Raw genomic sequence first — 19,423 nt, forward strand, 5'->3', positions numbered from 1 at the left:
GGGGGACTCAGAGGTTCCGCCCGATTGTGCTCCTTTCCCACCCAAACCCTTGCCTGGCTCCCCAGTGCTGACGAAGGAAAGGCTGTTTCAGGGCCTCTTTTCCAAGCAAGGCCCATGCTCTGTCTCCTCCTCCTCCTCCTCTTTCTTCTTCCTCTTCCTTCTTCTTTCACCAACTGGCTTTGGCCTTCCCCAGCCCATGTCCTCCAGAGCTGTCACCTCTCAGCCTCCCTCACCTGGCCCCTCTGAAGGTTCAAATCTCACATGTGGTAAGAGCATGTCCCCCAGCCACCTGGCAGTCCCTAGCAACCTTCCTGTTTCTGCTTCCTGCCCTGGTTACAGTTCATGGCTGCTGCCTCGTCCTCGCTACTAAGAAGAGCTGGTTGAGAACAACCACACTGTCTTATTCCTCTTTACGGCCCTAGTTTCTTATTTGAGGTCATTCACCATGCCCATTAAACAAAGGTTGCATAATAGTATTACTGTCAATAGTAATAGAGGTCATTGAAACTTCCTCCATGCTCCTAATGTGCCTGGCACAGTACTCACCACTGAGCTTGCTTTGTGTCATTTAACTCTTAAAATAACTCTAAGGCAGTGTTTCCCAACCTTCTCTCATGATGAGAATCACCTGGTGGAGTTGTTAAAACACAGATTCCTGAATCCCAACTAAGAAGTGCTAAACTAGAATTTTTGGGAACATATAGGTAAAATTGTATACTTAACTAGTGCGCTAAGACAGATTTTATATACAGAGCACTAAGTTAGGTATGCAATTTTACCTATATGTTCTCAAAAATTCTAGTTTAGCACTTCTTAGTTGGGATTCAGGAATCTGTGTTTTAACAACTCCACCAGGTGATTCTCATCATGAGAGAAGGTTGGGAAACACTGCTCTAAGGGGTAGGTGTGTTTGTATTACTCTCAAATAACAGGGGGGGGCGGGGGGAAGAGACACAGAGAGGTGAAGCAGTTTGCCCAAAGTCACACAGCTGGTAGCTGTGGCAATGGTCCTGTCAGCCTGACGCCAGGTCTCTGGTTCAGGTGGGCGGGTGGGAATCCTGGCTGAGAACAGTGATGCTCTACACCGCCCCCGGGAAAAGCAGGCGGGCCAATATTTTGGGAATCCCAGGACCCCCGGACAGAGGCGACTGACCCTCTGGGTGCCCTGGGAAAGTGGCAGACCCCACTTATGTGTCAAGGGAAGGAGGAGTCCTGCCCCTCCTCCCGACCCTCCAGGACCAAGGCAAACTCTGGGACAGGAGCCTGAGGAGGAGGAGGGAGGCAGAGGTTAATGGAAGCAAGTAAGCGCCTCCATCACGCGGGGCTTAAACAATGGAGCCGTGCACCACTTCACACGCGGCTGGGAGGACCATTAAAACCATTAGCGGGACATTAGCGCTGCTCTGAGAACAGGGGAGAGAGGGGAGGCGGAGGAAGGGGCTGACAGCCCGCCCACTCTGGGACAGAGCAGGAGTGTGTGTGTGTGTGTGTGTGTGTGTGTGTGTGTGTGTGTGTGCAGAGCCAGGGGGGGGGGGGGGGTGTGCCCTGGGAAAGTCCCTGAACCTCTGGGTCTCAGCCTCCACTTCTATAAAACGAAAGCGTGTGTCGGGAAGGCACAGATGATTTGTCCCTCTCCTTCCGGATCTAGGTCTGATTTCTACAGCGGGTTCAAACACTGGGATCTCAGGAACAATCAGAATAAAGTCACCCATAATGTGACTATCAGATTACAGGAGTGCCTCTGCAGATAACGGAGCCTTCACAAGGTTCGGAAGACCACCCCGCCCCAGCCCTGGCCCCTGGCCAATTCCTCTTCGGTATTTCCTTAGGCCGCATACACTCAAGGCGGCCCGTTCCCAGGGCAAACAAAGGCTGCCTGCTAGCATCTCTGCCAAGGACCTCCTCCCTCCGCCAGCGCCATGGCAATGCTCATCCTAAAGAGCAGCCTCCCCAGGAGGTGGAGAGAGGGGCAGGGCTTGGGGCCCAGGCAGGTGCACAGGTTCAGGGACGGGAAAGATCTGAGTTCCCGCTCACATCAGTGGTTGTGTGACCTTGAGCAAGTGCTGACCCTTTTGGAGCCTCAGCTAAGACGTCTGTAAGATGAGGATAATAACATGACCCTGAAGAATTGTGAGGGTGAAGGGCAAAGTGTGTAAGTACTGTACACAGAACAGGCGCCCCACTAATGGCCACCTGCCTGAAACAGCACCCACCCTGCTTGCTCCCTTGTTTCTGGTCTGTTCCTCCTCTAAGCTTTTCTGTTCCTCCTCTAAGCTTTCTTTCTTTTAAAATATATTTTATTGATTTTTTTTTACAGAGAGGAAGGGAGAGAGAGTTAGAAACATCAATGAGAGAGAAACATCGATCAGCTGCTTCCTGCACACCCCCTACTGGGGATGTGCCCACAACCAAGGTACATGCCCTTGACCGGAATTGAACCTGGGACCTTTGAGTCTGCAGGCTGACGCTCTATCCACTGAGCCAAACCGGTCAGGGCTCTAAGCTTTATTTGTTTCTCCTTGTCTCTCGCATTGAACTGTGAGAGCAGGCAGGGCAGAGACATGGCTCCATTCACCACTGTCTCCTTGGCACCTGGCTCAGGTGCACAATGGATGGATGGATGGATAGATGGGTGGATATGGGTGAAGAAGTGAATGACAGCAAAATTATATAACCAGCTTATTTGACAAGTGGAAACATCAAGGCCCGAAGGGCAAAGAGACTTCAAATAATATGAAAAATAAGCACCAGAGAAACAAAGAAGATTGTAAAAATGGTGCATATCGGATGATCCCCTTTCTGTTCAACAGTCTTGAAGGGTGGATACCAAGGTATCCAGTGATCTGAGTGTGGGATGATAGTGATTTTTATCACCGTGCTTTTTGCTGGTTTGGCTTCTGATTTTTCTCTTGTGTAATTAATTTTTTTGAAAGTGTGAAAGAAACCCAAATGAGATAGAAACCAAAACCAGTGGCAGCATGAGGAAGGGCCCCGCACTCCTGGTGCATCCTGCCCACAGCCCTGCACGGGCTCTGAAAGACCAGCTGCTGGGGATGGCGCATGCTGGTGGCCCTGCCCTGTGAGTGCTGCCTGCATCCCTCCCTGGACCCTGCTCTTACCAGAGAGTGCGCACAATAGGTCTACATTCACAGAACCCTTCGCATCCTGCCCCCTATAAGAAATGCACTCATCAGTACAACTGACCGTGAACTTCAGTTTTATATCTTTATGAGAGTTTCCCCAGTAAGAACAAAAATGAAAGAGAGAGAGAGAGAGATTTTTCTCAGGCTACACTCTCTTATTTCCAGCTCAACGTGGCCACTTCGGTGGCAGCTCCTGGGTCCGTGTCTTAGGGCGGAAGTCCTGCGAGGGGGGAGGCTGACCCCTGCGTGCCTTGCATACTGAGGGGACCATACATTTCTGCCACATTGAATCCGAACTCAAGAAGAATATTTTCCTGTGTGTGGATATTACCGTACTGGATTTTCACTTTATCGAACACCTTCGTGGAGAAGAACCCACCGCCCAGCACATTCATCGACCGGACAACAAGCAATGTGACTCTGTCCATTTCACAAGTTAACCCCGCCACCTGTCCTCGTCTGCCTCACTGTTTGTCCCTTGGATGGGGAAAGATGAATTATTGGGATTTTTTTTTCACTAGCATTTTCAGATGTAGAGCTTTGTTCAGCATTAATAAAATATCATTCACCCTGGCTTAGATTTGGTTTATTTTCCATGTAGCTTGCGTGACTGATTTGCAAACTCTCCAGGTGTCTCTGCATGTCCTGCTCAGAGTGATGGGCAAGGAATGAAACTGCTTTTGGAGGCTGAGCTCTGACAGAGCAGAGCCAGCCCCCTGGCTGCGTTTGAACAGGGGGCCATCCACCCCACCCCCCAGGGGAGCCCTGTTTTGACTCTGCTATAGGAAAGAAGCTATCAGTTCACATACATGTATTTTTACAAGCTAAAAACTCAAAGCCTTCTGGGTCCTTGGCCCTTCCTTGCTGCCATAGATAAATAACCTGGTGAGCAATGTGATTTTTTGTTTTGCCAGGTGCCTGGCTGTAAGAGAGGGAGAACGGTGCTGCCGGAGAGGCTGAGGCCTTGAGAGCTCGTTGCTGTGCGTGGAGGGCTGGAGGCTGACAGATGAAAGGCCCTGGGCACGAGGCGGGATGCTGCTTCTCCGCCAGGTGTGCGGGGAGGGTCTGCCCCTTTGATCTCGGGCAGCACACAGGAGAGCTAACTGCTTCCAGAGGGGCTCATCTGGGAAACTAAGAATGCAGGCCAGGAAGACACAGTCAGCGCCACTGTAAGCAGAGGCCACCGCAGCCTCAGCCTCAGCCTCAGCCTCAGCCCAGCTGGATCCTCAGGGCACCCTGGGACACATGCCTTCCCACAATCCTCCCTTCCTTCGGGAGTAGCCAGAACCTCACCGGGACAGCTTGTCCATCTCACTGCGGGAGCTTCAGTTCGTTCGCAGATCTCCACCAAGTGCCGAGCACTGTGCTTTCTCCTTTGTTGAGCAGTAAAAGTCCTCACAGTTTCTGCACCAGCCACGGCGGCCCTCACGTTCTCATTGTGCTATCGTTCCACGGGCCACAGGGTCCTTGCACAAGCCGAGGCCTAGAGCTCTGCTCCCCTCAGGTCTTGGTCTCAGCTCAAACGTCACTGTCTGAGGCAAACCTTCCCAGACCCTGCCCCTCCCTCCCCTACATACACACTAAGCACTCAGCGCGCCCTGTGCCCTGCTGCAGGACACTTGTTACAGCTGCACCATGATGGCTGACTAATCTCTCCCCCCACTACTTATGGCTGCCTGCTATGAGCTGGGTACTGTGTGTGATTTTATCATTAGCGTCCGCCTCCCCCTACATCAGAAGAACTAGCAACAGAGATGGGCTCTATAAATACTTATTGAAGGCCCAAATCCTGGCTAATATATCTAGCCAACAGTCTTAATCCCCCCCAGATGGTAAGACTCTGTGTAACCAAATGAAATACAACAGGATCCGTTAACGAGGGACCACGGGTGGGCCATGCTGACGATGACTGGTCCTGGCGGTGGCCACAGAGTGACAGAGGCCACAGGCTGGTGCTGGCGCCACGCACAGCTCTTTCTGTGAGTATGACACCCCAGTACCACTTTCCCCCATGGACGTTATCTTTGATTGCTTGACGTTTCTTAGGGAAGCAACCGTCACAGAACAGACACTCTCGGGAAAGAAAACGCTGCAGACACAGAGACACAAACAGCTCCCCGCCCCAGAGCGAAGCGTACTTCATTCAATCTTTAGGGGCTGATCGTGGCAGCATGCCATCCCTCCTCCTTAGGGGAGTGCAGACTTGGTATTCAAGCCAACCAGCTCAAATCCTCAACCTGGGTGCCACAGGCCCCCGTGCTACCGGGGCGCATCCTGCTACATCACCGTGGAGCTATCACCCCCCGGCCCCCTCGGCTCCCGTGACAGCACATGCTTAGGTTGTCAAGGAGACCAGCAGCAAGTGAGGCAGCATGCACCAGGGCTAGAAGTCAGACTTTCCATGAAAGAACCCATTCCCCTGGTCAGGCCACAAAGACAGAGTGAGCTCAGAGGTCACAACAGATGAGAACCCTTGAAGCTGGAGGTGAGAGACCCCGGTTTTAGGCAGCGATGGAGGGAGGAGGTGGCACGCACTTGCACACACCCCCCCCCCATCCCCTTTGAAAGACAGGCTACTTGCTTTGCAAAGGGCTAGAAGGTGCACTGTGTGGGGAGGGAGGCGAGAGTGGTTTTCTTTTAATAGCCTGTTTCCACGGTGCCTGACAGCCCTTGGCAATCCACAGCTGGGGAGTCTTGGACAGCCAGGGGCCTTATCTTACTCCGGCCACCAGCCAGGGCCCATCCTCCTGGCCTGTCTGGGCCCCAAGAGTGACAGAGGCCACAAGCTGGCAGGCAGGGCCCCTCCTCCTTCGTCTCCCTGGGGAAAGGAGTCGCAGACAAAGGGCAGAGCAGAGACAGAACCACCCCAGAGCCAAGGTCTGCAGCTCACCGCCTCCCCTCCCTGCCTGCCCTTGGGGAGAGTTTTGTGAAGCGTGAGCTCCCTGGGTTTCACTGAAGACCCGGCAGACCCTTTAACTAGGAACACATTCCTCCCCTCCCCTCTCGGCCCAGATAACCAGATAAGGGCCTCTTTGATTTCCAGTGTGTTTACACAGGCTGTGGCCCCACATCTTGGGAAGGGTCGGCCACATCCAGGCAAGTCAGGACGCTTCCGGGTGGGGTGAGGGGAGACGGATGGACGGACGGACAGACGGAAAGCTTACCTGCTCCTGGGAATTCATCACGCGCAACTTCATCTGCTTCAGGTACGTGGAGGTGAGGGGCATGTTGTAGTCAATGATCCCGGAGACCAGAGGAGAGGGAGGCTCGTTCTCTGGCAGGAAGAACAAAGGGAACGCCTTTCAGTCTGAGCGGCGGCCACGGGGGCAGCTCACCCTGTCACCCACACGGAGACGGAGGGAACAGCCAGAGGCCACAGACGGCAGCTCCTCCGCCAGGACTGGCCCGCGGACGTGGACTGAGGTGCCAGTGTTTAATGAGAGAGTTCACATTTTAAAACGCGGGGATGGTTGGCTTTGAAGAACCGAAGGTCCGGACACCCTGGGCCCGTATCCCCACGCGAGGAACAACCACTGCAGCTGTGCAGCAGCCACTGCTTTTACAGCGGGGGAGCTCTCCGTTTTGCCACAGTCCCCACCGCTCCCTCGTGTTTCGTACACTTTCACTCAGTTATGACATTGGCCAGGCCCCTGAAGGCATTGATGTGTCCAACCTCGAGCTAAGCTGCTCTCTCGTTCGTGGTGCACACATGCCGCCGCAACCCCACCCACCTCCGACCCGCACCGCATCCCCCACAGCCCCGTCAGGTACCATATGGCTCGCAGCTCTGGGCCGCCACCCCCAAAATTCTGGTTCCTCCTTTATCACATGGAACATTGTTCCTCCCATTTATTGCTTTGTTGTCCTAAAGATCAAAGTAATGTGTGTTCTTTTTTGTAGAGCATTCGCAAAGTGTGGAAAGATGTGAAGAAAAAAGGAAAAAAACAAAACCCATAATTGCATTAAGCAGCTTGGCATATGCTTCTGTTTATTCCACCATCAACCCCCCTCCCCGTGATTTCTCTTCTTCATGCCCTTGATATCAGAATGCACACAGAATATTATAGTTTGCTTTAAAAATTTTTTTGTGTGTGTTTAACATTGTGTCATAGGCATTTCCTTCACGACCAAAAATCTTGTTTCGGCCCTGTCCGGTCTGGCACAGTGGATAGAGCCTGCGGACCAACGGGTTCGATTCCAGTCAAGGGCACATACCTTGGTTGCAGGCTCCTCCCCGGCCCAGCCCCTGGTTGGGGTGTGTGCAGGAGGCAACCAATCGATGTGTTTCTCTCACATTGATGATTCTCTCTGTCTTTCCCTCTCTCTTCCACTCTCCCTAAAAATCAATGGAAAAATATCCTCGGATGAGGATTAACAAAAAAACAAAACAAAATTTTTGCTTTGCCTTACAAATGTGATTTTTATAGCTGTGTACTATTTTACCATAGTTTATTTAAGTGATTCCCTTATGAATGACTATTTATGTTGTTTCCCATTGTTGACAATTATAAACAACGTTGGAAGAAACATATTGTCCCAAATTTCTGATCATTTTCTTTTAAAAACAAATTCCAAGAAAGGGAACTCATGGGTTGAAGGGCAGGAATATTCGGTAACTCTTAAAATCTCTGGCCGAGCTGCCTTCTTCAAAGGCTGCTGCCAGGGGCAATCCAGTCAATGGACACGGCCCCGTTCTGCACCTGAGGTAGCCCTGTGTGTGGCACAAGGGGCAGATGAAAATGGCACCGGAATAAGTCAAGGAAGACAGGAAGACTTCTCCCCAGCCCGGGTCCCGCTATGGGTGTTTTTGCTATGACCAAGCGTGAAGTCCTGGAGCCACCTGCTGGGACCCATCTGATTTAGTGACCCTGCTTTTACCCTCTCCCTGAGGCAACAGTTTGGGTTACCTGTTCTCTGGCCTCCAGCTTCTGCCTCCAGAACTCCAGGCCAGAGTTCTCCCTGGGGCCTAGTTCTGTTCACGACCTGGGACTCGAGTGTACGAACAACACTGGGACTGGCCGAAGCCTGCCCTCCACCATCGCCGCCACCAAGAAATGGGGTGAAGCGGAAGCAAGGGATAGAGCCCAGGTGGCAGAATCCAGAGGATGTCCACGGTGATTTGCTAAACCTGCTGCTTAAGTGCCAGAGCCCAGGCCAGTGTAAGCTTGAAAACACTACGCTGAGTGAAAAGCCGACACAAAAGGACAACGACTGTGTGGTTCCACTTCGATGGAGTATCTAGAGCAGACACAGTCACAGAGAAAGTAGGATTGAGGTTACTAGGAAGGGGGTGGGGATGGGAAGTTATTGCTTCATGGGTACAGTTTGTTTGGGGTGATGAAAAGGTTTTGGAAATAGATAGTGGTGATAGTTGCTCAATCACCTGAAAAGAACTAATGCCACTAAATTGCACACTTAAAATTATTAAAATGGCTAGCTTTGCATTATAAATATTTTACCGGAACACGGAAAGGAAGGCCCCTGCAAACAAGGGGGAGGGACACGAAGGGGAGAGGGAGGCTCCTCACTGGCCAGGACAGAAAGACGGGGTCCACGCCAGCGGGGTCTGGAGACTAGGGTCTATTTTGAGGCCGTGTGACCACACAGCCTAAATCACATTTCTTACCAAATTTTACAAAAATGAAGAGCTTTGTTTAGCTTTTTAAAGCTATGTTGTCACACACATAATTTTTGTGTGTGTTTTTGTTTTGTTTTTTTTTAATCCTCACCTGAGCATATTTTTCCATTTGATCTTTTGGAGAGAGTGGAGAGAGAGGAAAAGACAGAGAGAAACGTCGATGTGAAAGAAGCACATGGACATTCCTGACCAGGGCCCTGACCAGGGAGGAGCCTGCAAGCCAAGATGTGTGCCCTTGACCGGAATTGAACCCGGGACCCTTTGGTCTGCAGGCCAATGCTCTACTCATAGAGCAGAACCGGCTAGGTCCGCTTTTGTGTTCTTTGATGAGGATTTTTGTTCTCGAGGAAGAGGTAAATGTCACTAACATAGAATGTCTCAGAAACTTGAACGGATCGAACTTTTTCCCAGAGAATTCCTCTTGGTTTGGTGGCGGAAGGGCTCTCTGACACGGATGCACAGGACCCTTTGACACAGACCGGTGCTGTGGGGAACTGGCGTTGTTCCAGGGTCCTCACAGCCTCTTCTCCTTGCTGTCCCACCGTCAACCCAGACGGCCTGGCCCCCCAAATGTGACGGGGGGAGGGAGGGATACAGTATGTGGGGCAGACAGTCCAGCGACGACACTGAGATGGTGTCACTCAAAAGAGCCGTGGCTCCCGTTGTCAGATCATGGGTCTTAGGAGGGAGAATTCTGCCATTTCCATTTTGTTTCCTCAAAGACGGGGTTTCCGGTGAAGAGCTGTTGGACAATATGGGGTGTGAGAAGGGTCCCTGGCCAGAGCCGCAAATGCAGGCTGCACCCCGTGTCACGGTGATTCAGTGTTTGGCCATCCTGAAATGCCACAGCTGCTCATGAGAAGGTCTCTTTAATGATGTCAGACACAGCTTGGTTAGAACAAAAAAAGCAATAGCTGGGATGGCACCATGGAAGGCTGAAGACGGGGTCTTCCTTGGCCTGCTCCCTCCCGGCGTGTCCACAGACCAGAAACTGCTTCTGCTGCCCAGAGCTGAGCCTGGAGGGCTCACAAAGGAGAGGCAGGAGCCCTTGGCTGGAAAAGCTGGGACATCCGGAAGCACACACACACACACACACACACACACCCATCAGAGGTCAGTATGCAGGGAAATGCTCACGTCTGCAGTTCCAGAAGCGGGAGCTCTGTGGGGGAGGCGGGACCTGGCGGGCAGGGGACGTTCCAGGTGAGGGAGTGCGCCAGGGAGCCGGCTGTGGGAGGTCAGAGCTCAGCCACAGCACAGAACAGTGGGGAGCCCCGTGGCTCTGGAGGGGATAAATGCCCCCACTGCGAGGACCAGCTTAGTGGGAAAGAGATAAGGAGCAGGGGCCAGGGGGAGCTCTGTGGAGGGGTCAGGCGCTCACAGGTGAGATAAATGCCAGGATGGGGGATGAGCTGAGACGGACACATGAAGGAGGACAAGCGGCTTCCGGGGCTCTGCTGAGACGGGACAGGCCCCTGCTGTGATTGACGCACACAGTGGCCGTGCTCCAGCCACCGCGAATAATCCGAACCCACCGGTGAGTTAGGAGCTAGCAAGGGTCACGGAGCCGAAATAATCCGGCAGGCTGCTGGTGAGAGAGGCAGAGGAACCACCCAAAGGAACGTTTCAACACCTCCTTGCCAAGGAAAATTGAAACCAGCCCAAGCGCAAGACCTAGTGTTACAGGCCTTGAAAATAACCAGCGATGCAGAGGTTTTAGCGAGGCCAGCCACACAGGCCGAGCTGAGCGCTGACCTCCACAGCCGGGCCTCAATGGCATCCATTAATCAATGCAAATTTCTCCTGAAGGGGAACAAGGTGCAGTTCTCATGAGCTTCGCGTAAGGAATGGTTCTGGGAGCCGGTGGCAAGAGCTGTCCCAGGCCGTGCGGGTGTTGAAGGACATGGCATACAGGAGCCCTGAGACCAGCCAGCCTGTTGTGGGTCTAGGGTTTGGAAAGAGAGATCGAAGCCCGAGGCCAACTCAGAAGGTGAAGAAAAAACTTCTGAGAAGGAAGTCAGTCAGTGGACCAGCAAGTCTCCAAGGAGCACTGACGTGTGAGCATTCGAGGTGCGGGGGTGGGGGATCCCTGTCGGTACAGTCCCTGCACTCAGCAGGGTGGGACTGCTGGCCAGTCCGTCCGAGCTCAGAGGAGAAGGGACTCAGGCAGCTCTGTGGAGAGGGGGTCTGAACGGGACCTGTGTTCACTCAGCTGACAGCCATGAGCACTCGCCAGGAGCTCCACACAGGCCCTTCTGCTGGATGCTCCCGGCATTAATGCCCCCTTTCACAGGAGAGTCAACAGCACGTGGAGAGGCTAGGCAATCTCCCATGCCCCCAGCACGTGAGGATGAGAGCCGGGGAGGGCAGGCCGGCCCGGAGCCTCTGCGCAGGCGAAGACCGGGCTGGGAGCGGGCACCTGGGGGAGCCAGACCCGCGGCGTTGGGAGCCACACGGAGGAGTCTGGCCTTCTTCTGCGTGGACGACGCTGTCGCGGAGGAAGGAGCCGTCCTGTAGGTCCCTGGCATTGCCCACTGCTAACTCCAGGTCTCAGCCGCACAAACAATATTTTTGTCACGTCGGGGGACACAGAAACGTGCCCCCAGAGACCAGTTTTCATTTTCTGCCTCCTCTCCACCCGGACTTGCTCAGGAGCTGGTAGGAGAAGAGCGTGGAGTCGGGAGGCCCTGGAATTTCCCGTCCTCGGACTTCCTGCTCCTCAGCAGCCTCCTTTGTTTGTGCTTCTGGTGCTGGGGGAGGACCTGGGCCTGTCCGGGCCGCCACGCTCGGCCGGGGACAGACTGCTGAGCAGGGAAGGCTGCTCTGCTTCCTTCCTTCCTTCCTTTCTCGCACTCGGCCAGGAAGCAAGGCATCCTCCCAGCAGCCCCTCAAGACTCTCCATCCTGTTCCCTGCGCCCTCCGGCCCCGCCTTCCGGGACAGGAACACAGGGCTGGCCTCTGCGGCCAGAGGCAGGCTCTGATTTCCCTGTGGGCGGGTGGGAGAGGGAGGAGGCAGGGCTGGCCTGGCGGGGGCGCCTGTGAAAGGGGTATGACTGCATCCAGAGAGGCCAGCATGGCGGGCAGAGATAGGATCCCAGGCTCTCAGCTGGGGCAGGAGAAAGAAGAACGTGCCAGCTGCTCAGGGTGGTCCAGGCGGCTAATGCCTCTGGCCGTTAAGCAGACAGGGAAGCTTTTCAGAGCCTAAGACTCTCCTCTGGCAGCTGCCAGAAACAAAACCCTTCCTTCCCTTTGCCCAGCGTCCAGGTTGTGGGCCCAGGGTGCCCACCTGGGTGGGGTGACTGACTGGGTGTCTCCCTGGGGGACCACCTGGACGCTGGCAGTCTTGTGTCTGGGTTCCATGTGTAACAGGAACAGGCTGATGCTCCCACTGTACCAGGCGCCCTACAGAACACGGTTGTTTAATTCAGCTGAGTCCTTACAACAGCCCAAGAGGGGAGTGCTGATGAGAAGATAAATCACCTTCCCTTCAGGGGACCTTGGACAAGTGATTTCACCATGACACCCCTCCGTGCCTCCTTCCCTCAGCTGTGAACCGGGACAGATGCCTCCTAGGCTCCTGGGAGCTGTGCTGAGCGGGCGAGGTTCAGAGAGGCCCTCTACCCTGCCGAGGGGCACCCAGCAGGAAGCAGAGTTCCCTGCCCGGGCCTGGGTCCCGGGGGTGCCCCCTCATCCACCTGTGCCCCCCCCCCCCCCCCCCGTTCCGTCCTAATTGCTTCCACAGCAGCTGAGGAGTCAGGTACAGAACCTGCTCGCCTGGGGGAACGGAGCCAAGGCCGAGCTCACGCCCCTCCATGGGCGCCCGAACCCTGCTCCTGTGTCTGCCCTTCTCCCTGCCTGGAGAGCTCGGCTCCGGGGACAAAGGAGCGGCGTTCCACCCAAGGACAAGCAAGGATGAGGCAGGCACAGCCCCACTCTGTCTGCCCTCGATCCTGCCTGGAGCAAGCCCCTGGAAAGAGAGGCTCCAGCCCGGAGCCACAGAGCTGGTTTATATTCCAGGCGGCTCCTTCCGGGCTGTGTGCTCCCTCCCTCCCTCCTCCCCCTCCTCCTACCCTGGGGTGGAGGCACGGCGATGGCAGCTATGAAAAAACAGGCTGCTGCTGTGCTAGCGTCGCCCTCCCAGCCATGCGGAAGCCCACAGACGAGGAGTGGAACGGCGGCCCCGGACCTCGCGGCCTTCTCTGAGGCCTGGGGGAGGTGAGGCTGTTCTCCGCCCCCGCAGAGAGCGAAGGGGCAGCGGAGATGGAGCCTGCAGATACCGGAGCAGCCCACAAAAGGCCCCTCTTGGCCTTGCCTCTGTTCCCCCAGGCGAACAGATTCTGTGTCTGCCTACTCCAGTTGCTATGGAAACAATTAGGCCAGAACAGGAGAGGACAGGTGGATGGGTGGGCACCCCTGGGACGCAGGCCCGGGAGGGGTGGGGAGTGCAGCAGGGAAAGCCCTTCGAGTACCATCTGCAGGCGCCAAGGGCTGCCTGGGCCCAGGGGTGACAGCCAGTCAGCCGGGCCAGGCCACGTGGGGCAGGGCCTCACTCCAGCACCGGGGTTATCACAGTAACGGCAGCAGCCACAGGCCACCCCTCCCGGGCCTGCCTGCGCCAGGCACTGAAATGGACTCTCATCCTCATCAGCTCCCGAGGCGACTGCCATGATTAACCCCATTTTACACCCGAGGAAGCTGAGACTCAGAGAGACGAAGTCACCTGTCCAGGACACACCTCTGCTGAGCTGCAGAGCTGAGCTTTTAACCCATCCAGTGTAGCCCGGAGGCGCTGCTCTTAAACCAGGAGCCCGGCATTTTATGAGGGATTAGCTAGATTTGTTCCTGTCCCTCCAGCTTTGGGAGCTGTCTGACGTACTGGCTGCAGCAGCTGTGGTCACACACACACACACACACACACACACACGGACAGGAACGCCTCTGCACCTGAAGAGCTGGCTGGTGTCAGAAGCTGTCCCCGATGTTCATGCCTCGGGGACAACCAAAATGAGGGAAACCCTACTGGACTCTGGCGCTCCGGGTCCTCTGTGGTCGCCTGTTTGGGCTTCGTTGTTGGTTTTCCCTTTCCAGGCTGGTAGGGTGGCACCTGAGCACACTGCTCAGCCCGCATTCGGAGTCTGTTCCCTTCCCATGGGCTGCGGCAACCTTTGCAGGCCTGACGCCCAGGAGCAGCCCAGAAGCCCTGATAACTGCCGCACGTGGGCCCTGTATCTCAGGGCAAGTTATGCCACATCCGTCAAATGTACCGGCCCATCTCACTGTGCCTGCGCCCCCTGTGGACAGATGGGCCTGAGATTCCCTGGGGGCCTCTGGGATGTTCGGGTCAGGCCTGTGTGGGGGACTAACCTGGGGGTCTTTGCTACATCTCACTGTGTGGGCAGAGCTGGAGACCATGGATGTCGGTCTAAGGGACCGACATTGGCTGGTCACAAGTGCTCTGGGAGTTTTAAATTCTAACCAATCCCCCTAGATTTCAGATTTGTACACAAGGAGAGACAAACACTTAGGGGGGGTCTGCTCCTGGCAGTGAGGTGGCTACAGGGCAGGGCTGTGCTCCTGTCCTCCCAGAGCTCACAGTCGGGTCAGCAAGCCCAAACCCACGGGACACTGCTGAGGGTGAGGCCCGGGGGGCAAGAATCACGGAGCTTAGTGAGCGGGGCAGGCGAGCGGGACACTTCCACCCGGGGCCTCGTGGGAGAGGAACTGTGGCCTGGGCCAAGGAGGGCAGTAGGGATGTACTATTTGTTTTTCAGTGAAACTTGCCTTTAAAAACAACAATAGCCCTACCCAGTTTGGCTCAGTGGATAGAGCATCATCCCACGGACTGAACGGCCCTGGGTTCAATTCTGGTCAAGGGCATGTACCTCAGTGGCAGGCTCTATCCGGGAGGCAACCAACTGATGAGTCTCTCTCACATCAGTGTTTCTTTCTCTCTGTCTCCTCCCCGCCCCACACTCTCTCTAAAAACCAATGGGAAAATACCCTTGGGTGAGGGTTAACAAAACAAACAAACAAACAAACATAACATAAGGCTCTCTGGGCAGCCCCATGGACCCACAGCAGCCTCTGGGAATTGTGACAACTGCTGTCTGTGCCGGCCCTTCTGGGGAGAGCCTCTCCCTGCACAGCCTCCCGCCGGCCAGCCTCCAGCACGCCACCTCCTCCCCTACCTTTGGGCTCCAGGCCGTTGGAATTAAAGTGCATCCTCTTCTGACACTCGGTGCAGCTCATCAGGAACCGGGTCACAGCCTCTCGCGGAAGGAAGGCGTACGTCTCCGCAATCTGGGGAGAGAGGAGGTTCGCTCGTTATAGGGACCCGAGAGGAGCTGCTTAGTCACCGGTCAGCAAGGGCTGCGCTTGCACTTGGTGGCAGGCACTCGGCCCTTGCCAGGAAGGGCAGGGATTTGAGGAGCAAGGGGCAGGTGTCCTCGATTCTCAGCCATGGAAATGAGTCAGTACTTCTGCAGAAACTTTGTTTTTCAAATTTGAATAAAATGAAAAAAGCAAAGCATTTAAACATTATCTAGTCTTTAACCTATATTCTAGTAATATTCCTCTCAGAACATTTCACTGCCCTTACTGAAAAATGAGCTCATGAACATCGCTCTAGGGTAGAATGAAACTATTTCCCCTCCTAGAGATGGATAAACTGAGACCCCGTTTATAAATCTACAGGCGCCGGGCCTGTAAACAGAACCCAAGGTTCTACAAGCTATTTTCTGCAACAACTCACGGATCAAGAACCTTTTTAGGGAGAGCTGTGAAAGGCTAATGCCAAGGGATCAGATTTTTCAAACAGGACAGACTCTTAGTGCCCCCATGTTCCAAGTTAGATCATGAGGCCCAGAGAGGCGAACCTATTGTCCCAAGGCCACACAGCTCTTTAGAGGCAATGCCAGACTAAAGCCCATGTTTCAGGTCACACCACCCCATACCTGCCTCCAGAGGGCCTCCCCTAGCTGGGGAGAAGAGAAGGAGGGTGGGGGGTGGAGGGACGCATGGGAGAGAACACAAGAAAGAAGCTGGGTGGGGGAATGGGGAAAGTGGGCTCCTTGGTCCGCCCCTCTCTTCTTGCCCTGGGTTTTGGGAAACCTACTGGCCCTGGTTTGGCCGCCTGAGGGGCCCAGAAGGGCTTCTGAGGCCCAGGTTTCTTGGCTGAGGCTCAGTTGCTGGTTTTTGCCCATTTCCCAGAGCCCAGGCCCTCCCACTCTTCTCCACTAAGGGGCAGCATCGCCCCAGCATTCCACAGTCCTTGCTGCAACCCAGCTGGGAAAGTTGGCCCAGCTGCTCCTTTGGGATGCACAAACGCCCCTGCTCCATCTCTGTGGTGGCCAGGGGGCTGGGTAAGGTAGGGCGGAGTGGATGGATGAGGTGGAGGTGGGAATGTAGGAGGTCCAGGGCACCCCAAGCTGCAGCCAGACCCTGAGAGGACCGGCTCCGTTGTGCTCCCAGCTCAGCCAGCCTGTGGAGCACCAGGGACCACTCCTGCCTGGCAGCTGGCTGCAAAAGCAGAGTTAATTTTGGTGACACAATTGTTATTTCTCAGCTGATTTGATGCTCTGCGGAGCAGGCAGGCTTCTTGATGAGTTATCTCCCTTCCAAATTCCCTGTCTGATTGCCTTTCTTTGGAGGTCAGGGACAAGGGCAAAACCCTAGTCTCTGACTGGAGCTGGTGGGTGGGAAGGTGATGGCCAGCCACGCACCAGTCCTGCTTAGATGTAAGGGCTGAGAGATGGAGCTTCCCTGCCACCCACAGGCACATCTTCATCCCAGCCCAAAGCTGCTGGGAAGTCTTAGGGGAAGAATCCCTCTCGGGCCTGCAGCGTTGGGAGGGGTGGGCCTTGCTGAAGGGCTAGTGGCTACAGAAGTAAAGCAGAGGGCTATGGCTAACTTGGGCCAGCCAGATGACCCTGCAGGTGCCCTGAGGCATGGTATTCCTGGCCAGACCTCAGAGTGGCTGAACAGAGGACTTGGGGGGGGAGGCTTGCAGCCTCCTGGGGAAATGAAGGGAGGTTCATACCGTAGGGACAGCCCTACTTCTCCACACGGAGCTCGCTGCCACTGACACCATTTTTACATGGCTCGGCGAGGGCCTTCCTGACCTGGCTGTTCTGCTGAGGGCTGTCCGCTGGCCCGCTGCGTACAGGAACGGTTCCCAGAGAGGGCTCTGACACAGGTCAGAATGGTGGCCCCAGCTCTCCTGGCCTCGCAGACCCAGCAGCATGCGAAGGCTGGCTGGAGTGCCGCATGAAGGAAGGGTGCTGGTAATCGCCCTTTGACCCTGCGTTCCACAGGGGGAAGAAGGGGTTGGCCCGAGGCAGATGGGTGAGAGGTCCTAGGAGCTGTCTGAAGACCAGGGAGGAAGCCCTGTCCAGTCTTGCATGGCTAGAGTGTCTGTAGCCTTGCTAAGAGCTCCCTGGGGAGTCAGCCCAGCTCTGCACTGCGGTGGGGACCTGCATGGAGGATGCTCCCCGCAGCGGGCATCCTTTGGTGCACCCTCCTGGCTTGTGCATGTGAGAAATGGAACCGCCATTTCTGTTCGCTGCACAGACGTCCAAGGCCACAGGATCACAGGTGGAGTTGAAACGAGAAGGACAACCCCAGCGGTTGCTCTGGTCGGTAGGATGGTGGTTTTCAGATAGTTTTAGAGCTACCGGCACTGTTCTGGAAATAGACTCTTACGCTGAGGTCCAAAACATGAAACGGATAAAGATAGAGCTGCCGTGTTTAAGGGAAGCTCCAGGGCCCCTCTCTCCACCTAGCTTCCCTCTGCTGCCGTGGGGGCTGCTGCCTCGCTCTCCTCGGGGCCTTCTGCATGGACCCCGGCACTTACACGTGAGTTTGCCTCTTAGCTTTTCCTAGTGATAAAAACCAAGAGAGATTTTGCTGGCAGGAAGAGCAGAAGCTATTTACAGAGTCGCTGACTTGTAAGGCTCCATTTTCGCTCCCCAACTCGGAGGCCGACAAAGACAGATGAGGCCAATCGGGGGGATTTGCACCACTTTACAAGATCCTCCTTCTGCCCTGCGGGTGGATTAGCACGTTGTGGATCTGGAGTAGCTACTGACCACACCTGGCCCCAACTCCAAAGTAGTCTGGGCATCCAGACCCGGATTCTGGAGGCTGACCTAGCCGACCAGCTCCCTGGGGGCGAGGGAGGAAGCAAATGGGTTCACACTAGCCCAGATGGGTGCAGGCTCCAGGAGAGCCCCTGGGAAGGGACCAGTCCTCAGCGTGGGTTCAGGGAACTGGGTAGGACCACTTGGAAACCTCCCCAGGCCCCAGGATTGGCAAGAACTCCTGGGGGTCCTCTGGCCCTCAAGTCACAAGGCATCAGAGGCAAAAAGTAAGGCCGGGCTTCCTACCCCAATTCCCTGTATTAACCATTATAAATGGCTATCTACTCTTTGCTCATATACCTCCAGCCTCAGAAAGCTCATTATCTGATCGTGATCCACTGCTGAACAGTGGTAGGTGCTAGAAAGTTCTTTTTCCCTCTGAAGAATATGCCTCTTTCAATGCCCTGAACAAGCTGACCCATCTCCTCTCCAGCCCCCCGCCTCCCGCAGGCACCCCAGGCCTGTAAGGATCCGGAAGTCCCAGTTGCCCTGGAGATAAGGCAGTCCCAGGATTCAGGTTTGGCAAAACACAGAGAGACAGGTCCCCAAACACCTCAGCCAAGAGCCTGGCACCAACCCTGTGGTGCCAGGCTGTCCTCTCTGCAGCCAGCAGCGCCGACTTTCCTGGGAGCTCCCCGTCCACAGGTCCGGAGGGGGCAGGGCATGAGCACTAGTGAGCCTGAAGAGTTAGGCTTGGATTGAAGAAATGGCAGATGAAACGAGGGGGACAAAAACATCCAGGCACCACCCCCACCCCCAGAAGGGAAAGGGTGGCATGGAGAAGGGTGACAGATGGGGGAGAGGGGGAAGGGAGAGGAGACACACGGGGAGGAGGGAGGTGCGGCAGCCTCCTTGGCCTCACACCCGCTGCAGGAGGGCCCTGGCCTGTTCCACTCGGCGTTGGCCCTGCTGCTGAAATTCCAGCTCTGTGCGCAGCCCAGCTGGCTCGCCGCCAGTCATGTGCCAGCTCCAGGCTGGGCAGCGGGAAGTGGGGCACGCGGCGGGCATATGGCCGAGAAGCCAGGAAATGCAGAGCAAAGCCTGGACGGCCGCTTGGCCCAGGGACGCAAATGCTGCCAATACCAGCCTGGCTCTGCCCTCTCCACAGCATGGAGCCCACAGCCCCGGCCTTCCTAAATCTCCAGGGGGGCCTGCAGGTGAGGCTTGGTGCTGGACACCAAGGGGACCAAGGAAATCACATGGTCTGGCTGGCTCAAGCCCAGCTACCTGGACAACAGCAAGTCGTTGGCCTTACTGGCTGCCCACAGGGCTGTATAGAGCTCAGAATGCAGGCTCTGGGGCCAGCTACTTTGCTCTGCATGTCAACTGGGCGGCCTCAGGTAGATTATACATCTCTCTAGGCTCCATTTTCCTAATCTGTAAAATGGGGGTAACAGCACCAAGAGCTGGTGCATGGTCAGTGCTGAGCACAGGGCCTGGCACGTGCTACCAGCCCAGCACTGGCAAATTTAATGCCGAGCAAATGTGCTGGTCTCATCGATACC

General features: G+C 55.4%; 1 protein-coding gene across 2 annotated transcripts in view; it reads right to left on the bottom strand.

Annotated features, from left to right (window-relative positions):
* NOL4L (nucleolar protein 4 like) overlaps positions 1 to 19,423 on the bottom strand; it is a 125,264-nt gene that overhangs the window by 53,244 nt on the left and 52,597 nt on the right. For both annotated transcript variants that reach the window (XM_084887675.1, XM_084887680.1), the window contains exons 3-4: positions 14,970 to 15,081; positions 6,308 to 6,417 (exon numbers count right to left, since the gene is read on the bottom strand). In XM_084887675.1, the coding sequence (XP_084743801.1) occupies positions 6,308 to 6,417; positions 14,970 to 15,081 (222 nt within the window). The remainder of the gene's footprint in view (positions 1 to 6,307; positions 6,418 to 14,969; positions 15,082 to 19,423) is intronic.

This window comes from Pipistrellus hanaki (genome assembly GCF_964339955.1).
Source record: "Pipistrellus hanaki genome assembly, chromosome: 6".
Taxonomy (NCBI): Eukaryota; Metazoa; Chordata; class Mammalia; order Chiroptera; family Vespertilionidae; genus Pipistrellus; species Pipistrellus hanaki.